General features: G+C 40.3%; 2 protein-coding genes, 1 long non-coding RNA gene, 1 other non-coding gene and 1 pseudogene across 12 annotated transcripts; 2 read left to right on the top strand and 3 right to left on the bottom strand.

The window, feature by feature from the left end:
- Positions 1-43: 43 nt before the first annotated feature.
- On the bottom strand, positions 44-3,868 carry LOC131022244 (cytochrome c-type biogenesis protein CcmE homolog, mitochondrial-like). Of its 9 annotated transcripts, none has more exons than XR_009101191.1 (3): positions 2,915-3,862; positions 1,820-1,877; positions 44-1,634 (listed from the first exon to the last, which is right to left on the bottom strand). XR_009101191.1 is itself a non-coding variant. In XM_057951711.1 (2 exons), the coding sequence occupies exon 1, from the start codon at positions 3,775-3,777 to the stop codon at positions 2,932-2,934; it is 846 nt and encodes a 281-aa protein (XP_057807694.1). In that variant the 5' UTR covers positions 3,778-3,862; the 3' UTR covers positions 44-1,634; positions 2,915-2,931. The 9 variants fall into 9 exon arrangements, 2 of the variants coding, with proteins under 2 accessions (XP_057807694.1, XP_057807695.1); XR_009101193.1 differs by having other exon boundaries at positions 44-1,630; XR_009101188.1 differs by having other exon boundaries at positions 1,717-1,877; positions 2,915-3,861.
- On the top strand, positions 3,817-4,963 carry LOC131021162 (zinc-finger homeodomain protein 10-like; annotated as a pseudogene).
- A 156-nt stretch (positions 4,964-5,119) lies between these two features.
- LOC131022286 (uncharacterized) lies at positions 5,120-8,647 on the top strand. The gene is made up of 3 exons (XR_009101220.1): positions 5,120-5,264; positions 5,383-5,482; positions 8,265-8,647. It is a non-coding gene; the product is annotated as an uncharacterized LOC131022286 (long non-coding RNA).
- Positions 8,648-12,081: 3,434 nt separating this feature from the next.
- Positions 12,082-12,696, bottom strand: LOC131021161 (ribosomal protein S1, mitochondrial-like). Its single transcript, XM_057950252.1, has one exon. It carries the CDS (start codon positions 12,694-12,696, stop codon positions 12,082-12,084), a length of 615 nt encoding a protein of 204 aa, XP_057806235.1.
- A 4,934-nt stretch (positions 12,697-17,630) lies between these two features.
- On the bottom strand, positions 17,631-17,737 carry LOC131024030 (small nucleolar RNA R71). Its single transcript, XR_009101625.1, has one exon. It is a non-coding gene; the product is annotated as a small nucleolar RNA R71 (small nucleolar RNA).
- Positions 17,738-21,478: the final 3,741 nt, after the last annotated feature.

The raw sequence follows: 21,478 nt of genomic DNA, 5'->3' as shown, positions 1-21,478 counted from the left end.
CAAGATTTTAACAACTCATTATTTCTATATCTTTCACTAATATCCACCATCTTCTTATAGCCCCACCTCGCTCGCTGCCAAGTCTATTTCCTTACCAGGATAACATCAAATTTCTCTCTCCTCTTTCGATTAAAAAAAGCGAATACATGGTGATGCACTTGTTCTTCGCGGTGGCGTTCTCGGCGGTGCCGCTCACGCTCTACATCCCGCCGGTGAGGAGCTTCAATCTCTTCGTCGAAACCATGGAGGCTATGTGGAAGGAATCCAGCGCTCACACTGTAAGATTATATCCGCGCCTGCGCTACGCCTGCTCTCGGATCTTCAATTGTATGCTCTCTACTAATACCACCTGAGTCCAAATCGTTTCGGATGAGTCAAAACAGAAGCTGTGAATATTTACTTTTTTTTTTTTTTTTTTTTTTTTGAAGTGGGAGGAGTACACTAGATTTGTTGTAGAGACAGTCGCCTGAATTTGGGTAGTGAAATAAATAAATGGGAAGTAGAATGTGCTGTTTTGGCTGATTGGTTTTATTAATATACTAAGTTTTCACTTGATTTTTCCCAGCTGTTTATTCTTTCTTTGTAGGGTTCATCTGCTTCCTTTTTCTTTTTCTTTTTTCTGGCGAAAATGTTAATTTTTGATAAAAGAAAAAAGTGGTTTTTATACTTTTGTTTTTGCACTGTCGACCTAAAGCCAGGTTCTGAGCCACGACGAAACAGAGTGAATTTTGGAATTTGATTTGAGTTTGAAAGAATAGAATCATTCCAAAAATAGTGGGTTATCATGTCTTGATGTGTATTTGAAACCCACTTCTTGAATTCAAATGAGTTTAATCGACAACTCGTATACTTTAAGATCGTGCATTTGGTTAGGATCATGACAATTGGATGTACCAAATTTCACAGAATTCAGTTGCAAATTACAAAACAAGGATGCTATTATTGCCAGCTAAACTCATTGTCGTTTTTCTGGGTATAGAAATGCAGTTTGTTGTATCCCTGATTCAAGGAGATTTGTTCATAAATTAAGAATAATAGCAGTGATTTCATCGTACAAAATTGGTATACGCGTCACTCTGTTTCTTCCTTAATTTAGGTGGGTGTTCAATTATTTGAATGCAAATAATTCGTCGGTTATTGGAAGGATACAAGCCAGATTATCATTCCATGTGCATTGTCAATGATTGTATGAATTTAAATCATCAATTCCATTGAGCAAAAAAGACGATCAGCCACCTTCTTCTTGGCCATCATACTATATTATATGTGATGTCACGCATATTAATGGGAAAATGAATGATGCAAGGATGAATAATCATGGATTGTTCGATCTTAACAGGGCTTATCTATTTTATAGAAAATGAAAAGAAAAAGATGAAAAATAGTAATTCTCTCCTCTAAAATGGATTAATCCCAGAAGAGTGGGGTATATTAAAGAAAGTGCAATGATCTCCCACAACAGGAAGAAAGAATCAAAGCTTCTTTATTCTGGAAATGTCAATAACTCCATGAATCTCTGATCTATAACTCTAGCCTTATCGGCAGCAAACCTCTGATACTCGTCAAAATTGAAGCCAGGCACCAATTTCACCACTTCCTACGACATCCCCGCGAGACAACCAGTCCGGTGCTGGCTGCATTCAACAAAGGTGGATGCGTTAAAAAACCGAGACATCATATCATCAAGAGTTAGAAACAGAGCAGAAATACGAGTACCTTTCCTCGGTTGCAGTGGATTAGGAGCGCAGAGAATGTTTGATTACAGAGATTCCAAAGCATGAAAAATAAAATTTGATGAAAATTCAGAAAGTAGACATACCAAATAGCACTCTCAATGCACAAACAATTAAATCCTCTGGGATGTTTACAAATAGCTTCTGTATAAAATAGTTGTATGTAAGAAAGAATAATGATTCAACGCCAACGGCAAAAGATAATGTGCTATTTAGGGGCAATGTTCAGTTCTTACTCAAACAAGTCAAAAACATTTTGTATTAAAAACAATCTTCCTTCTTTATTCAATCACTTGATCCTTGTCTTTCTAAATAACCAAGAAAGCTTTATAACGAATACAAACTCTAAATTTTTATAACTAAATAAAAATGGCGACAAAACCAAAATAAACTAACTTAAAAGATCAGAAACCATACTTAGGAACCTTATTTCATCAGAAACAGAAAATTCTCCAAATTTAAGAATAAACGGAGAAGACTTCTTGCACAAAGATCAAATAGCATTCATTATAACACTGCTTCAGAATAACAACTTTCTGTTGAAATTGTTCTTAAATCATCAAACAAACCAATAAAGAACATTGGATAAAATCTCTAAAGAGGGCTACGCCACAAGCTTCACAGCAAAAAACAATACATGGTGGTGCAATTCCATCATATCACATCTCAAGTTCTCAACTGGGATTTCATTTTCCTCTGTAACCAAATGTGATATAGATTGCACATTCACAATATTCTGGCAACAAAAGAACCAACTAGAGAACACCATGATCTCTGGGAGAAAGAGAGAGACTATGCAATCATCTAGTAACTTAGATAAAACTTCAAGACTGCATCTTTAGACCTAATTGGTGTTCTTCAAAATAACAAATAGTAGTTCGCCATCAAAAATATCTTGGACAGATGTAGAGGGAAACATCTAAATACAGTAGAGAGAGAATGCAATCAAACATAATTCCTAATAACAAGTCTTACAGGAGATCACAGCTCTTCGGAAAACGTTCAAGTAAACACATTCATATTCATGCTTTATTAGGCCACAAGATCATACCGAGGCAACATAAACTCAATCCAATAAGAAATTCAAAGACAATGCCGAGAGTAGAGGAGTTGAGTAAAAAATCATACTGAACTCATTCAAAATCCAAGAAAAATTCTCGAATATCAATAAAATACATTACCAGAAAGAGTGATTTCATCACGCCTTCACGTCCCCAGCACCAGCACTAGCATTGATCGAAGCTTCTTTCCCATTCTTCTCCTGCCCCTCAATAAACTTCTTGTTCTTCTCGATCGCATTGGCGACCTCAGCCGGCATATACTTCTCGTCGTGCTTCGCCAAAACCTCCGTCGCTGCGAAGTAGCACTCCAACGTTCTCGCCTTCTCGGTAACCCCCAATTTGCTTGTGCTCTTCAACAGCGCCTCCTCCTTTTTCTTCGTTTCCTCATCGAGCGGCTTGATGAACCCCTCGACCACCGCGGAGTGCCCCTCGCGGAAGAGATCGGGCAGGCTGCCCTCGTACTTGACCAGAATGTCAGTGATCAGATCGGTGATGACGAACTGGATCTCCGGCGACGACGGGATCTGCGCGACGCTGTTCTCGAGCACAAGGCCGCCGAGGCGGAACTTGGATTTCTTGGGGTCGGAGGTGTACTTGTCTAGGGCTTCTGTGGGGGTGACGTAGAAGACCAATTGATCCTGAAATTGGTTGAGCACGATGACTATGAATCCGGCGATGCAACTGATAGTGAGGGCGTAGGTCCAGAGGCGGCGTGTCTGGAGCTGCCGGGCGCGGGCTGCGATGTCGGGCTTTTTGGATCGGGTAGAGCGGCCGGGCCGGGTCGATTGGAACCGGAGAATTGGGTGTTGGGGGTGGTTGAATATGGTGGGGGATCCGTGAGGATTGAAGAGGGGTTGTGTGAAGGGGTGGGGTTTAGGTATGAGGGCGGCGGTGGAGTGGTGGCGGGAGGGAACGGGCGGCGACTGGTTTTGGCGGCGGAGGACGTGGCGGAGAAGGAGGCGCGTGGGGAATCTGGGTGCCATTGGATTGGGGGAAATTGTGGAAGGGTTTAAGGGAGTTTTATGGGTTTTAATTGCTTTTGTGGGGTCAAAATCTAAAATTGCAATATTTGAGAGAATACTACACATTACACAATCGATCGAATATCCAATCTATTTTTTTTTTAACTTGGGGGAGTTGGGGAGGGGGAGCAGTGAGGTTTGAACCCGGGACCTCACTGTTCACACTCAGGAGATTGCACCGCTTGGTGTCCCCTTGGGGACGAATATCCAATCTAATTCAAAATAGGGTTAGGGTGCATTTAAACCCATAGTCCAGACGGCTGTTTGACGCCATTTCCTTTTAATTTTAAATTTTTTAGTGGGTCCCACAATTTCTTATCCATCCTCTGCCTGAAGAACCACACCGCCACACTCGGCGACCACGCTGTCGACGACTGCGACGAGTTCATGCCGTCCCCGGCCGAGCCGACCTCCCTCAAATGCGCTACATGAGGCTACCTCCGCAATTTCCACCGCCACGACCTGGAGGATCCCCTCTCGGTGCCCCCCGACGCTCGAGTACCAGCCCTACCACCGCCACCGCACTCTCCCTCTCCGCGGTGGCGGAAATAGTCCCAACAATTCCCCATCTCCGCCCCGTTGCATATGTTCCTCGCACTCAGCCACGGCCTGTCCGCCCCTCCCCCCGACGGCAACCACCACTCCTTCATCTTCTCCACTATTAACCCCGGCTCCACCCCCATGCTCAGCTCCAGCAGCCGCAAGCGCTACCGCACAAAATTCACCCAATTCCAGAAAGGAGAAAATGCTGGAATTCGCCGAGAAAGTGGAATGGAAGATGCAGAAGCAAGACGATGATGCCATCAACTCATTTTGCGGCGAATCAGCGTCGACAAGGGCGTCTTTAAAGTGTGGATGCACAACAACAAGAACACATTCGGGAAGAAGGATCTTCTGCCGCGTCTACTCCGCCATCGAAGACGACCCCAAGCTGCTGCAGAGGATGGACAAGAAATGGTGGGACCTACTATAAAATAAAATAAAATAAAATAAAATAAAATAAAGGAAATAGCATCAAATAGCCGTTTGGACTATGGGTTTAAATGCATCCTTATTCTAGATTATGGGGAAGGTTTTTGCACCAAGATCGAGAATGGGGGGTCAACGCTCTAGGGGTGTCCACTTTAGGGGTGGATCCACACCTTAACTCTTCAAAATATAACTCGACTATCGACTTCCGACTTCAAAGCGAGAGAATTGTGATTTGGAATCTAAACCTTTCAATTTATATAATTTATTTAGATTGAATGATACTTTACTCCTTCTATCCTAACTAAGTTGATTATCAAATTTTCGGTATGAAAATTTAGGGTTAAGGTGCAGATAGGCCCCTTAAGTAGAGGCCCTTATAGCGTTTTGCTCCCCTTACTCACTGTGTGTGCAACTAAACCCCTAAAGTTCAAAAAAGCGCACAAATTGGCCCCTCTGACCTGACGCCGTTAGTCAACGTTAGTTAATTATTTTTTTTATTCGCGTTTTTGGGGCCCACTTAAGGCATTTACAAGGGCTTCCCACCCACCTTTGTATTCCAATCGTCTCAAGCATTCGAAACATCTTATTCTGCAGATCCTAATCGAAGACACCAAGAAGAAACTAGGGTTTTGGGAAGACGAAGAAGGAAAGCAAGTTAAACAACGAGCCATTGAAAGAGCCAGCGCGATTGAAGGTCAGTATTCGTTGAGAAATATGTGTGAAAAAAATGGTTGAATAGAACCTGCAAAGCTTATATGATTTGAATTATTTTTTTCTTCTTCACTTGTCGCATGAACAAATTTGTGATTTTTGGTTTTTCTTCTCTGTATTTCTGTGCAGCATGCCTCCTCTTAAGTTTATTTTCAACTATTGGGGTATTTGGAAAAAAGATGAAGCCAATGGTGACTTGTTTTATGACGGTTTTAATTCTAATGAGATAAATGATACAGTTGAAAATATGACTTTAGAGCGGATTAATGATGAATTTGAAAACTGTTATGGAAGTAAACCTAACAAAGTATATGCGTGTGATGAGGATTACAAAATCCAGAATGGTCTAATTCACCTTAGGGATTCTAAGCATTGTCACCAAGTTTTTGATTACTTTGAGTTAGTTGGCCAAGAGGAAGTTCTACTATTTGCTGATCATGATAGAGATAATATGCCTTCTATCACACCACTAGTCATGTTTTCGGAGGAAAATGATATTGAGGACTTAGAAACTGTCAATGTAGAAGGGAATGGGGCAGGGGTGCAGGGGATTCATATTGAGGCAGAGAGTGAAGATAGGCACATAGAAGAGGGTGAGGTTGATGAGGGAGATTGTAGTGATTCAAGTGTTTATAGTGAAGAATCATCAGAGAGTGAGGCAGAGGATAGTACTCAGATGATTGGGACTGTACAAGATGGTGAGGAGGGTAGTTTTGCTCTAGGCATGACCTTTGCAAATGCAAAGGATGCTAGGGATGCCATACATGCCTACGGTGTGAAGTTTGGGTACAAACTAAAGTTCTTAAAAAATGAACCTAAAAGAATAAGAGTTGTCTGTATTAATGAAGCTTCATGTCCATTTGTTATATTGGTGTCTAAGGATGGGGATAAGGAGGGGTTAGGAGTGAAGACTTTAAATGCAGACCACAGTTGTAATAAGCAGAGAGAAGTCCCTAGTGCAAGTCAGGGTTATTTGGCTAGGTATTTCAAGAATGCAGTTTATAGAAATCCTAAATTCACAAGTAAAGACATGCAAGGCCATGTGAAGGAGCACCTCAAGCTACATGTAAGTCTTCACAAGTGTAAGAGGGCAAAGAAAGACATCATTAATAACCTAGAGGGCAGCTATAAAGAAGAGTTTAATAGGTTGTGTGCCTACATTGAAAAAGTGAAAGAAGTCATGCCTGGAACAAAGATGGAACTTTCTTTATCTGTTGAGCAATTACAGAACAGAAGAAGAGTTTTTAAGAGGCTATTTGTGATGTTGGAGCCTTTGAAACTTAATTGGTTGGGGGGCTGTAGGAGGATCATATGTCTTGATGGCTGCCATTTAAAGGGGGTTACCTTTGGGTGCCTTTTAACTGCTGTAGGCAAAGATGGCAATGATGGAATTGTACCTATAGCATGGGCAGTAGTTAACAAGGAGAACAAGAATAATTGGACATGGTTTATGAGGTGTTTGAAACAAGAATTACATCTAGAGGAAGGGGAGCAGATCACAATGATGTCTGACATGCAGAAGGTATGCTTCTTCAATCTTTTATATTGTGTAACTGTTTTAGTTCATATAATTGATTAAGAATTGATTCTACAGGGCTTGGTGGAAGCTGTGAAAGATATTACTCCATATGCTGAGCACAGGTGGTGTGCACGGCATATATATGCCAACTGGAGTAAAAAGTGGAGAGGAGAGGAAATGAAAAAGAGATTCTGGATTGCAGCTTGGAGCTCGTTTGATGAAGAGTTCAAACTGAATATGGCAAAGCTGAGATCCATAAACAAAAAGGCAGCAGATGAGCTTTTACACTATCCGCAACAACACTGGTGTAGGGCCTATCAAAGCACTAGATGCTCAACTCATATGGTAGACAACAACTGCTCTGAATCTTTTAATTCTAGTATAAGTGATGCTAGGCATAAACCTATTATCAGCATGTTAGAAGATATTAGGTTGTTGGCTATGCAAAGAATTAGAGATAGGAAAGTTGCTTTGCAAAGTTGGAAAACTGACTGGGCACCTAATGCAATGAAAATGTTTGAGGCTAACAAAACTGATTCAGTTGATTGTCATGTGGTGTGGAATGGTGAGTATGGATATGAGGTTTCTGATGGTGAAGACAGACACATAGTCTTTGTGGATACAAAGACATGTACATGTAGGGCATGGGAACTAACTGGTATCCTATGTTCCCATGCCATTGCTGCTTTTTTTTCAAGCAAGATGGATCCTTTACCTGCCATGAGTCAGTGGTACCATAGGGATAGCTATGCCAGAGCATATGCACACTCCATCCAACCATTACCTGGAGTTAAGTTTTGGAATGTGAAAGAAGAGGATGCAATAGAACCACCCCCTGTTGAAAAGAAGATAGGAAGGCCTAAGAAGAATAGGGTGAGGGCACCTAATGAGCCGAAACATAGGCACAAGCTTTCAAAGGTGGGAAAGGCACAACATTGCAGCCTGTGTGGAAGTGAAACTCATAAGAAAAACTCATGCTTACTGAACCCTAAGAAGGTACTTACAAATATGCTAACAAATATGCTTTGTGTATATGTTACTTACTTCTATTAAATGTGCAGGTAGACCAAAATGCAGAGGCTTCTACCTCATCTAAGCCTAAAAGAAAAGCAGCAGCTGGACTTGGACTTTATGTCAATTTGGAAACTGGAAAACAAGTACTCAATGTAAGATACACTAACTGATGGGAACTTTACACATATTTATTCACTTAACTACACTATTAAGATTGTATTCTTTGTTACAGCCCGGAGGATCCCAATCAGTAGTTATCAATGAGGGTACACAAAGAGAAAGTGAACCAAATGTGAAGTTTCCCATACCCAATGAAAGAGAGCTCAGAAGGGAAAAAAGAATGGAAAAGATGAAGAGAGTCCCAACATCAGCTGGTGAGAGCTCGAAGATGAAGACGGCTGCATCAAAGCGTTTGAAGGCTCCAAAAGTTCAAACTGAAGTCCAGCCACCAATGCTCAGAAGGTCTCCTAGGAAACTAAATGTTATTTCTACTGCTGGATCCACAACAGGCAGTTGAACACTTAAATTTCTAGTGTTTTGGATTGTTAAGCAAACAACAACCTCTATTTTTTGAACGTTGTTCAGCCAACAAACAACAACAGTGTTTTGAAGTGAATTCTGTTTTTGACATGTCATAACCATGAAACTTTGTTTGAAGGGTTTGATGTATGAATGAAGTTTCTCTTTTCAAATTACAATCTGCCTTTGCCTTTTATGTTTAAATCATGATATGAATCTTATTTACAACTTTTGTCTGCCCATTAACTATGGAAAACAGGATAGAAATATTGGAAGGAAGATAAACAAAAAACTAACAGGAAGATACATATGGAAAACAGAATACTTCATTGCATAACAAACCAAGCAAGATACATATGTTCATCAAGCTAGAATACAAGAACACCAACCATTATGCCACAACTAAATACAAGAACACCAACCAAGATACAATCAAAATGCTAGAAATAAATCTATTTCTGCTTCTAGCTCTTTTTGATTCTTCTTTCAAACCTTCAATCATGTTCCAAAGAATACCAATTTCAGCTTCAACATCAATGTGGGTGGCAGATTTTTCATCAACGTTTGTGAGCTTCAAGTTGTCTTTCTTCAACACATTTATCACTTCCCTAGCTCTCTCACACATCGGTTCATCGTGCCATTCGAAAAATTTACAATTTTTTGTCTACAAACAAGAAACAAAGTTTTCCAATGACAGTTGCAGCTACAATTAAAATGACAAACAAATATGCTGTCAAAAAACCACCATTACCTTCCAATTTTTGCACCCATAGAACCTTCTTCCCGGATTTTCTTCGGTCCATGACGTGCTTATCTGGGCTTTCATTTTCTTGCCTTTAATCAAACAAAAACAATGCACGACATTACCCTCATACTCGTTCTCCCTCTGCCGCCGATCCCTTGAGGAGATAGATGCACAACTTGAGTTCAAACTCATGGTAAGAGGTCGACTACTAACAACAAGGAGAAACCCTAACCTATTGCGAAGAATTCTGGACTATATCTCTCAATTTCGTAAATCCTAATCGACAATTAGGGTTCTTTCTCTCTGAAAAATGCCCAAATTAAAGGGCCGTTGCAAATCGTTATAAGTGGGCCCCAAAAACGCGAATAAAAAAAAATAATAATTAACTAACGTTGACTAACGGCGTCAGGTCAGAGGGGCCAATTTGTGCGCTTTTTTGAACTTTAGGGGTTTAGTTGCACACACAGTGAGTAAGGGGAGCAAAACGCTATAAGGGCCTCTACTTAAGGGGCCTATCTGCACCTTAACCCGAAAATTTAAGAAACTAGTATTTCAAGTGTATTCGATAATAAAGTGAATAAGTGATTAGATGGTCCATATAAGTAAATTAATCAACTTAGTTGGGACGGCCAAAAAGAAATATTGACCAAGTTAGTTAAGACGGATGAAGTACTATTTAATTAGATTGACGAAACTATAATTGCGTTCTTTTTTATCTTTTCCAGATTCTCGGCCATGACGAAACAATACGAGTGAATTTTGGAATTTGATTTAAGGTTGAAACGGTAGAATCATTCCAAAATTAGTAGCTTGCGCTTTAGACAAACGCACGTGCTCGATAATTTATCTAAGAGAAAACAATCATTCTGAAGTGCTAGATAGAGAATGGCGGTTGGGCGTGCAAGAGGTCGTGCTTCTAGCGACTATGGTGTGTGTTTATAGCCATGTACTTGAAAGTCATGGAGTTTCCTAGGTTCTTCATTTGCTGTGGGTTGGCACTCTTGTTCAAGAAATATTTATTATATTATTCTCTTTTTTTTTTTTAATTAATGTTCGTTTTGCGAAATTTGTTAGTATTTGCTTTGATTTTACTCTAGCTCTGAAAATTTACACTATTCTTCAGCTGCAAGAACGTTGAAGCATCAAATTTACACCCATAAAACATATTTAGCAGACTAAGATATAACAGGAATACATTAACATAGTACCATAGTAGTTATTGATTCACCACCAACATCAAGAAAAATAACAAAAAAATGTAAAGCACAACGAAGATGCATATTGTTGTTTCTGCAATCTGCAAATTCCTTTTCTTAAGCACTTCATCATCATATGTATAATTCTCAGCATTGTCAACATAAACCTGGGAAAAGGGGCAAAAATAGCATCGACCAGTGATGTAAGACTTCTAAGCTAACATCCCTTCAGCCTGAATGAAACTCTTCGATGATTAAGATCAACCAGATTGCCCATATTAAAAAATAGATTGGCAAGATTGCCCCTTCTAATCCTACTTAGGTAGGCCCAGGTCCTTGTTGGCCATCAATTAGCCATTTGGTCCTTATGTGCAGCTCACTGAGTGCATATGACATTATACATACACGAGCTGAAAATAACTCATCTAAGTGATAATTTCCAAGTTCAGACACAATAATGTTACCCACATATTCTGAGAGGTGCTCTGCAGTTTATCTAAGAATAAGAAAATAACTACATGATTTTCAATTAAACTAACTAAATTCCAATTTGTTGCTCCCAAAATACTGAAAAGTGCCTAATAAACTTAAATATCAAGACAATATATCTTAGCATATATCCTTAAGTAGAAATAAAGTCAGCAACAATATCCGTAAGTAGAATATAAAGTCACCAACAATGATATTTAAGAAGACAATATCAAGACAATAAGAAAATAACTAGTACATGATTGTCTTGCATATTTACAAGGCAATATCCGTAAGTAGAATATAAAGTCACCAACAATGATATTCATTTGATACTTAAATATCACTTAGCATACTCAATTAATCAAGTCATCCTCTGAGTTAAGTAAGAAAACAAAGATATTGATGGGCAACAATGCTAACAGAACTCCAGTCATCATATATGTCTGCTATTGCAATTTTTATTTATATTTAAAAGCTACCTACATGGCTGTATGCAATTCAGCACCTAACAAGCATAATAAGCAGAGGTGCTAATTTCCTGAACCCAAACACAAAAAGGGAGGAGATACACTTACACACATGTACACATCTACACGCGTGCACAGAGAGAGAGTGAGAGATAATCGCCTATACCGTAGATACTGATCAAGAGGAACTAGGACTGTCTATGTCAAAGCAATGATAAAATAAGAGGAAAAGATTTCACCACTGCATCTTTAGTCCTAATTGGTAAAGATAGCTCCTCAGCACCTAGTAGGAATATCTTGGACAGATGTAGAGGGAAACATCTAAATACAGTATAGAATGCAATGCAGATTTGCAGAACAGAAATAAGCTATAAGCTTGCCAACTCAAACAAGATTCCTAACAACAGGTCTTACAAGAGATCACAGTTCTTCAGAAAACGTTCAAGTAAAACACATTCTCATTTTCAATCGAATATCATTCATATTCATGCATTATTAGGCCACAAGAGGCAACATCATAAACTCAAACTCAAAGGGACAAGAAACGCCCATCTAGAGCCCAATCCCATAAGAAATTCAAAGACAATTAATGCCGAGAGCAGAGGAATTGAGTAAAAAGCTAACCCGAATTCACCATGGACAAGAAAACAATCAGCCTACTTTAGTAACTACAAGATTCCTAGGGGATAAGTTCTCAATCACGAACCTATCGCCGTCAGCCCTTCTATTATAAATATTTCGAGCCGGAAGAAACGCAAGGTAACCGGCGATCCCCACCGAGTAGCCTCCCCTCACTTTGCCGGCTATGAAACCCTTCACCTTCCGATTGAACTTCCACTTATGCTGCAACTCCGTCCACGCCCGCTGCTTCCTGAAACTCCTCGGCAGCAAGAGCGGCTGCTCGCCGCCGCAGGCCGCGTCCGTCTGCCCTACCATGTCGTCGAACCTCGCGGCCGCGTGCTGCTTCGTCCGGGAATCTCCGGTCACCAAATCGACGAAGCATCGCTGCAGGAGGGAGTTTTTCACAGTCGATTCGCCTCTCGTGGGGTTGAGGAAGCCGACCTTGGTGGAGAAAGCGGCCGGACCAGCGGATTTGGGCGGATCGATCAACTCGTTTGGCAAGGCGGTCCTAGGGCGGCCGACGCCGGCGTCGATGAGGTAGGTGTCCTCTCTGAGGCGCACAGCTTTGGCTTTGAGGGCGTTCCCGCTTTGGAGGAAGAAGCTTGAATTAGATTTGGGGAAGAGGCGGCTCATATACACGCTCATCTTCTCCGACAGCAAATTCTTCAACTTGTTGCAGGGGATTTGGGGATAGTGTCTAACTCTAGGGTTTGTTTCTCTACAATGAATGATGATATTCATATAATTAGATATTTGCCCCTTCGCTTTTCATGTTACTATTTCCGACTCCAAAATGTTTCTTTTTTTTATTATTAAAAAAAAAATAATGTTTCATTTAGACATTGTTTTGCAATTTTTATTTTTTTTTTGTTGAGGGAATGTTTTGCAATTTTTAGAAAAACAAAAGTTGAATGTGTTCGTGAAGAGTTCTTCGACTAAAATTATGAATCCAAAAGTATGATGCAATTTGAAGCACTTTAACTTTATAATTTCTGATTTAATCTAATAACATTCAAATTTAACTTTTAGAGTTTACTCCATCCGTTTCACAAGATTGCGCACTTTTTTTCATTTGAGAACGTCCCACAAGAGTGTGCATTTACCATTTTTGAACACTACATCATCAATTCTTTATTGTTTATCCCTACTTTATAATAAAATGAACTTTCTCCACTCTCAACATATCCACCTAATATTTATTAAAATTTGCAGCACCAACAATCATGAACACTCTTATGGGACGAAGAGAGGATAATTTTTTACATGTCTCTACTTTTTTTTTTAATCTCGCAACATAATATAAAATGTATATTTTTTTTTTATCATGCACACCTAGTATTGATGGCCTTTTTTTTAGCACATGTATTTAAAAGAATAAGATGTAGTGCAAAAAAATATAAAAGTGTGTAGGACCATATTATTTATAGTGTAAAATTATTATCCAAAATAGAAACATACCATTATATTTCATATGAGTGTATTATTTAAGTTGTGTCATTTATAACGGTGATGTGGGCGATATTATGCCCACCTCTTCAGGTCAAGTCTAGTGGTTAGCATTAGATTAAAAGACAAAATGATAAAATAAAAATGGAGAATTATCTCCGACATACTTGACAATTCAGTTATACCTTGCACAGCTCAGCTCAGCCCTACCTCCTGCTTGGCAGCTCAACTATGTCTTGCCACAACTCAGCTCAACTCTACTTCCTACTTGGTAGTTTAACTATGTCTCGCACAGCTCAGCTCTACCTCATACTTGACAGCTCAGCTATGTCTTATACTCGACAGTTCAACTCTGCCTCCATCTTGTTTCAGCCTCAACTTTGACAGTCCAGCTCCAAAAATAAGGATTATTGTAACAAGATTTGGGCCTAAGAGCATCGGTAACGGGCTACTCGATGCCCCTTACTCGAGTAGCTCAAGCATCGAGTAGCCCGTTTACTCGTTTGTTCGAGTATACCCGAGAATCACCCATTTTCTCTTTTTTTTTCTTTGAAATTAGATATTTTAATGTTAGTTTTAAATATATATTTTAGGATTTAAGTAATTTTTAATGTGTCTTTAGGTGTTTTTTGATGTAATATTTAGGATCTTTATTTAATGCAATTTTAATTATTAGTAAATTATTTTATTTAAATTTGAGCAATTAAAATTAAATGAAAAGTAGGTTACTCAATGTGGTCCTCTCCTATCAAGTAAGCTATCAAGTAGGCTATCGAGTAGGCACCATTGCGGATGCTCTAATCATCTTAATTAGTGGCTTTATGACTAGGTTTACTTTGTAATCTATATAAATAGGACTTTCGTGTGTAACTTAAGATCATCTCTTTTCACCATTTCATCTTGTAAATGTAATTACCTCATCAAATATAGTGAAAACTCCGGCAATCTCTTGTGGACGTAGATCTTTATGATCGAACCACGTAAAATTCTTAATATTTGTCTTTGTTTTTATTTATTTATTATTGAGATTAAAATTCGACTCAACAACTGGTGCCGTATGTGGAAAACTCGACCCTGGACTTGCGGCTAACTAGTGTAGCTGTGGGCACAAGACTTTTATTTGTGCGAGGCTAAACGACGGCTTCGTTATAATGTTTTATGTTACAATAACAAGATAGCACAGTGTAATTAAGATGATACGATACTTCCCCTAATAAGTTGATGTTCAAAGTCACTTAATTTGCGTGAATGTAAATGTGCGTGAAATTGTAACTAAAACAATGTTTCAACAACAACATTTTTCATGGTAGCAATACGTAAATGGTGCTATAGAAATATGTGAAATACTTCGTGCATGGGATTCATTAGGCGCTTGTTCATGGGCGATGCGATTAATTAGCTAGATAGGATATTACAATAATGGAGTATTAGTTTTCTCCACCTATCCAAACATGGTTCATCTTCTAGAATATATATATAGGGGCCGCTTCAATGAGATCCCCTAATTTTAGTGAGATTTAAGGCACGATCTGGTGCGTTTATTTTATCAATCCTAAGACTGATATTGTTTCTGAAGGGAGAATTTTTTTCGCAGGGTTCGAATCCTAGAGAGCAAAATATTTTAAATTTTGTTATTCATTAGTATATACTGTATTGTTCATTAGTATATACTGCCTTGTCCATCAGTATATATGTCTTATTCATTACCATTTTTTTAATTTTGTTTTTCATCAGTATATACATCTTGTTCGTTAGATATACGTCTTGTTCATTAGTATAATTATATGTCTTATTCATTGTCCTCAGTGTTTCACGAAAAATAGGGGGTCTCACTGGAGCGCGCCCCTATATATATATATATATATATAGGGATGGGCTAGAATAAAAACACTCTTAAGTGTATAAAATATAAACATTTCTTAATGTACGAATTTTATGTAGGTGATAAACACTCATTTTGCATTGTTTTTAGGAGTGTTTAAGTGTTCAAAGTGCTAGAATTATGCTTGGTTGTGATATCATTTGCTTTAAGTTTCATATTCTTTTGTAATATTGCTTTTGGGTATGGTTTTGGTCATTTTGCTATAGGTTTGAGTGTTTTGAAAGCTACATATGGATGTTGAAGATCCAAATATCAAGTTACAAGTGTTCCGGATGCGAAAATCGATGAAACGAGCTTGAAGAGCTCGAGAAAAGGAGGAAACGGAGTTGCCGGCGATCAACCGGCGACCCAGCCGGCGACCGCCGGCAGAAGAGGAAATTCTAAGCACGGGCCGGCGACCCAGCCGGCGACCGCCGCTCAGCCCGCCGAGAAATCGGCGTGGCTGGCGATCGGGCGGCGCCCGCCGGGCGCCCGCCGCGTGAAGAGGAAAAACCGTGAAGAAACCGGCGACCGCCGGATGCCCGCCGAGGGGTCGCCGTCTGTCCGCCTTTATGCGTTTTTATGCGTTTTTCAAAGTCTGTTCGAGCTCAAACTCTGTTGTTTTACCCTGGCACTATATATAGGTCATCTTTTGACCTATTCAGGGTTCCCAGATTTTATTTTTCAGTTTTCTAGCTTTCAGAATTTCATTGCTTTCTAGTTTTCAAGGCTTGGATCAAGACTGAAGATTCAAGCCGCTACAATCGTTTTTCATTCGGTTTTTATACAATTTAGTTTTTATAATTGCATTCTATTTAATTATGCTTATGTTATATTTCAGCATGTCTGGCTAGTTTCCCTTTAGCTGATTCTAGGGTTTGTAAATAGTTGATTGAATTTATGTGATTTATTTGTTAATACCTTTGTGCCTTCCAGTTTATGATTCATAATTCCTGGTGCTTATTTCTTGTGAATTATCTGATCAATAGTTTGCATGTTTAGCTATTCGGTTTGAGACCTAGCGGAGATAACTGTTTAGCGGATTCAGGAATGTATGATATGATTTTAACCTTGAGACCTAGCGGAGATAGGTGGATCATAGGGAGCTATTCTTAGGAGCTATTGGGAGTTAGTAGATTTTCTTGAGACCTAACGGAGATAGATAATTTACTAATCTACGATCGTTGCTGCTCTAGCGAGAGTGATTGATTAATTAAGTGATCTCTCATCATAACTGGATTAAACTGGTACATAGGATCAATAGATTTATTATGTGGATTTAGTTAATGAATTTACTACCCTAGGATCAGTTGTCTTTTAATATTCGAATTTTCCTACGTGTTTTTAATTATTGTTATTTGCGTTTTAGTTTAAGTTAATTAAACCTTCCTGCTTTCATTTACCTGCATACTGTGAGAGTCTGTTTAGGAGATAGATAAAGTAATTTCGTTTTACAGTCTCTGTGGATACGATACTCTGCTTGCTATTTCTGTGCTACGATTACACCGTGTTAGTTGCGGTATTTTTGTTGCTAATAAAATAGTGATCAACTTTTTGGCGCCGTTGCCGGGGATTGTTAAGAAATTGCTTTAATATTTTCGATAGGACTTTATAGTACTTCAGGTTTTTATTTGTTTTTATTTTTGTTCTAATTTTTAAAGTGTGTTTCTGTAGGTTGCGTATGAACACAAGATCTCACGATAACCCTCTTTTTGAGTTTGACCCTGAAATTAACAAGACTTTGCGCAATCTTAATAAGCAGTACAAAAGAGACAACCACGAAAAAAAGAAGCAAGCAATGGCAGAGCAACAGAATAACATGGACCTTGAAACTCTTGTGCGAGCCGTGACACACCTTCAGAGGCAGCTAGACGAAGAGAGAGAGCGCAACCGGGCTCCTCCACCAGAGCCACCACTGAATCACATGTATCAGCCTCGGGTTGATCAATTTCAAGGAGGCAGATGGGGACCAACTGTGCAGGCTAACACGTTCGAGCTGAAGTCGGGATTGATAAACATGGTGCAAGCTGAACAGTTTAGTGGAGCGGCTTCTGAAAATCCGCATGCTCACATCACTCAGTTTCTAGATATTTGCGACACTATTAAGCAGAATGGAGTGCCACCTGATGCCATCAGAATGAAGATGTTTGGATTCTCTCTCAGAGACAGAGCGAAGGAGTGGTTCAAGAGTTTGGACAGAGGTGCTATTACTGGATGGGAGGATTTGTGTAGAGCTTTCCTAGCAAAATACTTTCCTGCTTCTAAAGCTCAGAAAATCATTGCAGAGATTTCTCACTTTTCCCAGTTTGGAGATGAGACCATTCACGATGCTTGGGAAAGATTTCGTGAGTTGCTCAGGAATTGTCCACAACATGGTTTCACGGAAGATCAACAAATCATTCACTTTTATAATGGTTTGACTGGTCTGACAAAAAGTATGGTGGATGCTACTGCAGGTGGATGTCTTCTCCATAGAAATACAAAGGAGGCTTATCGTGTGATAGAAGAGATGGCCTCCAACAGTTATCAATGGCCGAATGACAGAAATCCCACGAGAAGAATTGCAGCTGTGAATGAGGAGAGAGATGATTTTAAGGAGAAATATGAAGCTCTTCAGAAGCAGTATGAGTTGGAGAGAAAGGCACTGCTAGCTAAAATTCCTCAGCAGCCGGGTTTACCTGATGTGTCGCAGTTTGAAGATGCTAATTATGTCCAGCGGCAGTACCAATTCAATAGACCAAACTATCAGGGACATCCGGGTGGAAATCCCCCATATCATCCAAATAACAGGAATCATCCAAATTTTTCCTATTCAAATCCCAATAATGCTTTGCAACCTCCACCAGGATTTTCTGTTTCTAGTGGGGGAGTAATCAATGAGCCAAAGAAAGATTCAATGGAGGAAATGATGAAGCAAGTATTGGTGAAGGTCACCGGAATGGAGGCAAACTCGGCAAACTTAGGAACCAAAATGTTCAGCATGGAGCAAAATGTGTCAGCACTTTCTAAGCAGGTGCAGATGTTAGAAAATCAAGTTGGTCAGATGGCCAACCAAGCAGCTGCACAGCACACACCAGGAAAATTTCCCAGCAACACTGAAATTAATCCCAAAAATCAGTGTAATGCGATCCATCTTCGAAGCGGGACTGAGTACCAGAATTTTCCAGAGCTGCAGAATGACAAGGGAAAAAGCAAAGTAGTGGAGGACGATGATGATGACTTGGAGGAGCTTGCAGCGAAACAGCCGCCTCCCCCTAAGAAGGATTCGAGCTCTTCTGCTGTGAAAGAGCCCAATCCTGCTCCTACGTTTCCCAGGCCAGAGTACAAGCCTGTAGCGCCTTTTCCGAATAGCCTGGCAAAGCCGAAGATGGATAAGAAGTTAGCCAAGTTCATGGAGATGTTTTCAAAGCTTCACATCAACATTCCTTTACTTGATGCTTTGAGAGATATGCCAGGCTATGCCAAGTTTCTCAAGGACGCAGTCTCCAACAAGAAGAAGTTGGGGAAATATGAGACGATAAATCTTTCCGAGGAATGCAGTGCTGTGCTACAAAGAAAGCTACCTTTGAAGCAAAAGGATCCTGGCAGTTTTACTATAGCTTGTGTGATTGGAGGGCAGAATTTCTCCCGCGTTCTTTGTGATTTAGGGGCAAGCATCAATTTGATGCCTCTCTCTATTTTCAACCGGTTGGAGATTGGAGATATCAAGCCTACATCTATTGCATTGCAGATGGCAGATCGTTCCATCACATATCCCAAGGGAATTGTGGAGGATGTCCTAGTGCAGGTGGAGCGATTTATTTTTCCTGCAGATTTCGTAGTGTTGGACATGCCGGAGGACAAAAATACTCCATTGATTTTAGGGCGTCCGTTTCTAGCTACAGGCCGTGCATTGATAGACGTGCAAGAGGGAGATCTTACTTTCCGTGTCAATGATGAGAAGATGACGTTGTCTATCTATGATGCGATGAAGAAGCCAGCTGAGCCACAAGTTGAGGATTGCAATTTAATTGATACTGTGGTGGATTTTCCTGCAGCTGTAGAGGATCCTTTGGAGGAGTGCATCACACAATCGTTATATCCTTATTCCGATCTTGATGAGGCGTGTGATGAGATTTTGGAGTACATTGCTGAGCTGGAGGCTGTAGAGAGTCATCCTATTGAGCCTATTCCGTTCCTGGATATTAACAAACCTGTTGATGGAGGAAACAAGGCGGTGGAAAAAGAAAAAGAATTTCCTGCGCCAGCTGCAGCTGCAGCTGCACCCAAACTTGAGCTGAAACCGCTTCCTGAGCACTTGAGGTACCAATTTTTGGGTGAGAATGAAACGTTTCCTGTTATCGTGTCTGCTTATTTATCTCCGTTGGAGTTGGAGAAGTTGATGCGAGTTTTGAGGAAATACAAGTCTGCTATAGGATGGTCTATTTCTGACATCAAAGGAATTAGTCCTTCTATTTGCATGCATCGTATTTTATTGGAGCAGGAATACAAACCTAAGGTGCAGCCGCAGCGACGTTTGAATCCAGCCATGCAAGAAGTTGTGAGAAAGGAGGTGCTTAAGTGGTTGGATGCAGGAATCATATATGCCATCTCTGATAGTGAGTGGGTGAGTCCGACTCAAGTAGTCTCCAAGAAAGGAGGCATGACTGTGGTTAAGGATGAGAGAGATGAGCTTATAGCTACGAGGCTGGTCACAGGATGGCGCGTGTGCATTGATTATTGAGCTTTGAATGCAGCCACACGTAAGGATCACTTTCCTTTGCCATTCATTGATCAGATGCTTGACCGTTTGGCAGGATATGAGTACTACTGTTTCTTGGATGGGTACTCGGGCTACAATCAAATTATGATAGCCCCGGAGGATCAGCATAAGACCGCGTTTACTTGTCCCTATGGCGTTTTTGCTTTTAGGAGGATATCTTTTGGTCTCTGCAATGCTCCTGCCACTTTTCAACGCTGCATGATGGCGATTTTCCATGGGTTGATTGAAAATATCATGGAGGTATTTATGGACGATTTTTCTGTCTTTGGATCTTCTTTTGATAATTGCTTGGAAAATTTGTCTCAAGTATTGCAGCGTTGTGAGGAGACGTCTCTAGTGCTTAATTGGGAGAAGTGCCACTTTATGGTTCGTGAGGGCATAGTGTTGGGGCATAAAGTTTCTGCCCAAGGTTTGGAAGTAGATCGAGCCAAGATCGTAGCCATTGAGAAGTTGCCTCCTCCTACATCTGTGAAGTCTGTGCGTAGTTTTCTTGGTCATGCAGGATTTTATAGGCGCTTCATCAAAGATTTCTCCAAGCTGTCCAAGCCACTTTGTGCTTTGCTAGAGAAGGATGTGAAGTTTGTCTTCACTAATGAGTGCCTCGTCTCCTTTGAGAAGTTGAAAGCTGCACTGACTTCTACGCCAGTTTTGATCACGCCGGATTGGAGTGCTCCGTTTGAGTTGATGTGCGATGCTAGCGATTGGGCCGTGGGAGCTGTGTTGGGGCAAAAGAGAGATAAGTTGTTCAAGGTAATTTACTACACTAGTAAAACCTTGGATTCCGCGCAGATGAACTACACTACCACGGAGAAGGAGCTGCTAGCTGTGGTGTATGCTTTTGATAAGTTCCGTTCTTATTTGATTGGAACTCATTCAATTGTCTACACTGATCATGCTGCCATCCGCTACTTGTTTACGAAGAAGGACTCCAAGCCCCGATTGATTCGTTGGATCTTATTGCTGCAAGAGTTTGATATGGAGATCCGAGATCGAAAGGGATGTGAGAACGTGGTAGCCGATCACTTGTCTCGTCTGGAGAATCCGATCGAGGGGGATGATCCGAAGATGGCCATCAATGAGTCTTTTCCCGATGAGCAGATTTGGGCGATGCTATTTAAGGATCCTTGGTATGCCGTTTATAGCAACTACTTGGTTATTGGAGCTCTTCCCGAGGGGTTGTCGCACTATCAAAAGAAGAAGTTCCTCCATGATGTCAAGTTCTATTATTGGGAGGATCCTTACCTATACCGGAGGTGCGCCGATGGCTTTATTCGGCGATGTGTTAGGGAGCATGAATGGCCGAAGATCATTGAGGAGTGTCATAGCTCACCTAGTGGAGGTCACTTTGCTGCCAACCG

Source organism: Salvia miltiorrhiza, chromosome 4, assembly GCF_028751815.1.
Source record: "Salvia miltiorrhiza cultivar Shanhuang (shh) chromosome 4, IMPLAD_Smil_shh, whole genome shotgun sequence".
NCBI lineage: Eukaryota > Viridiplantae > Streptophyta > Magnoliopsida > Lamiales > Lamiaceae > Salvia > Salvia miltiorrhiza.
The sequence above is the reverse complement of the archived record's forward strand: the minus strand, read 5'-3'. Positions and strand labels throughout refer to the sequence as shown.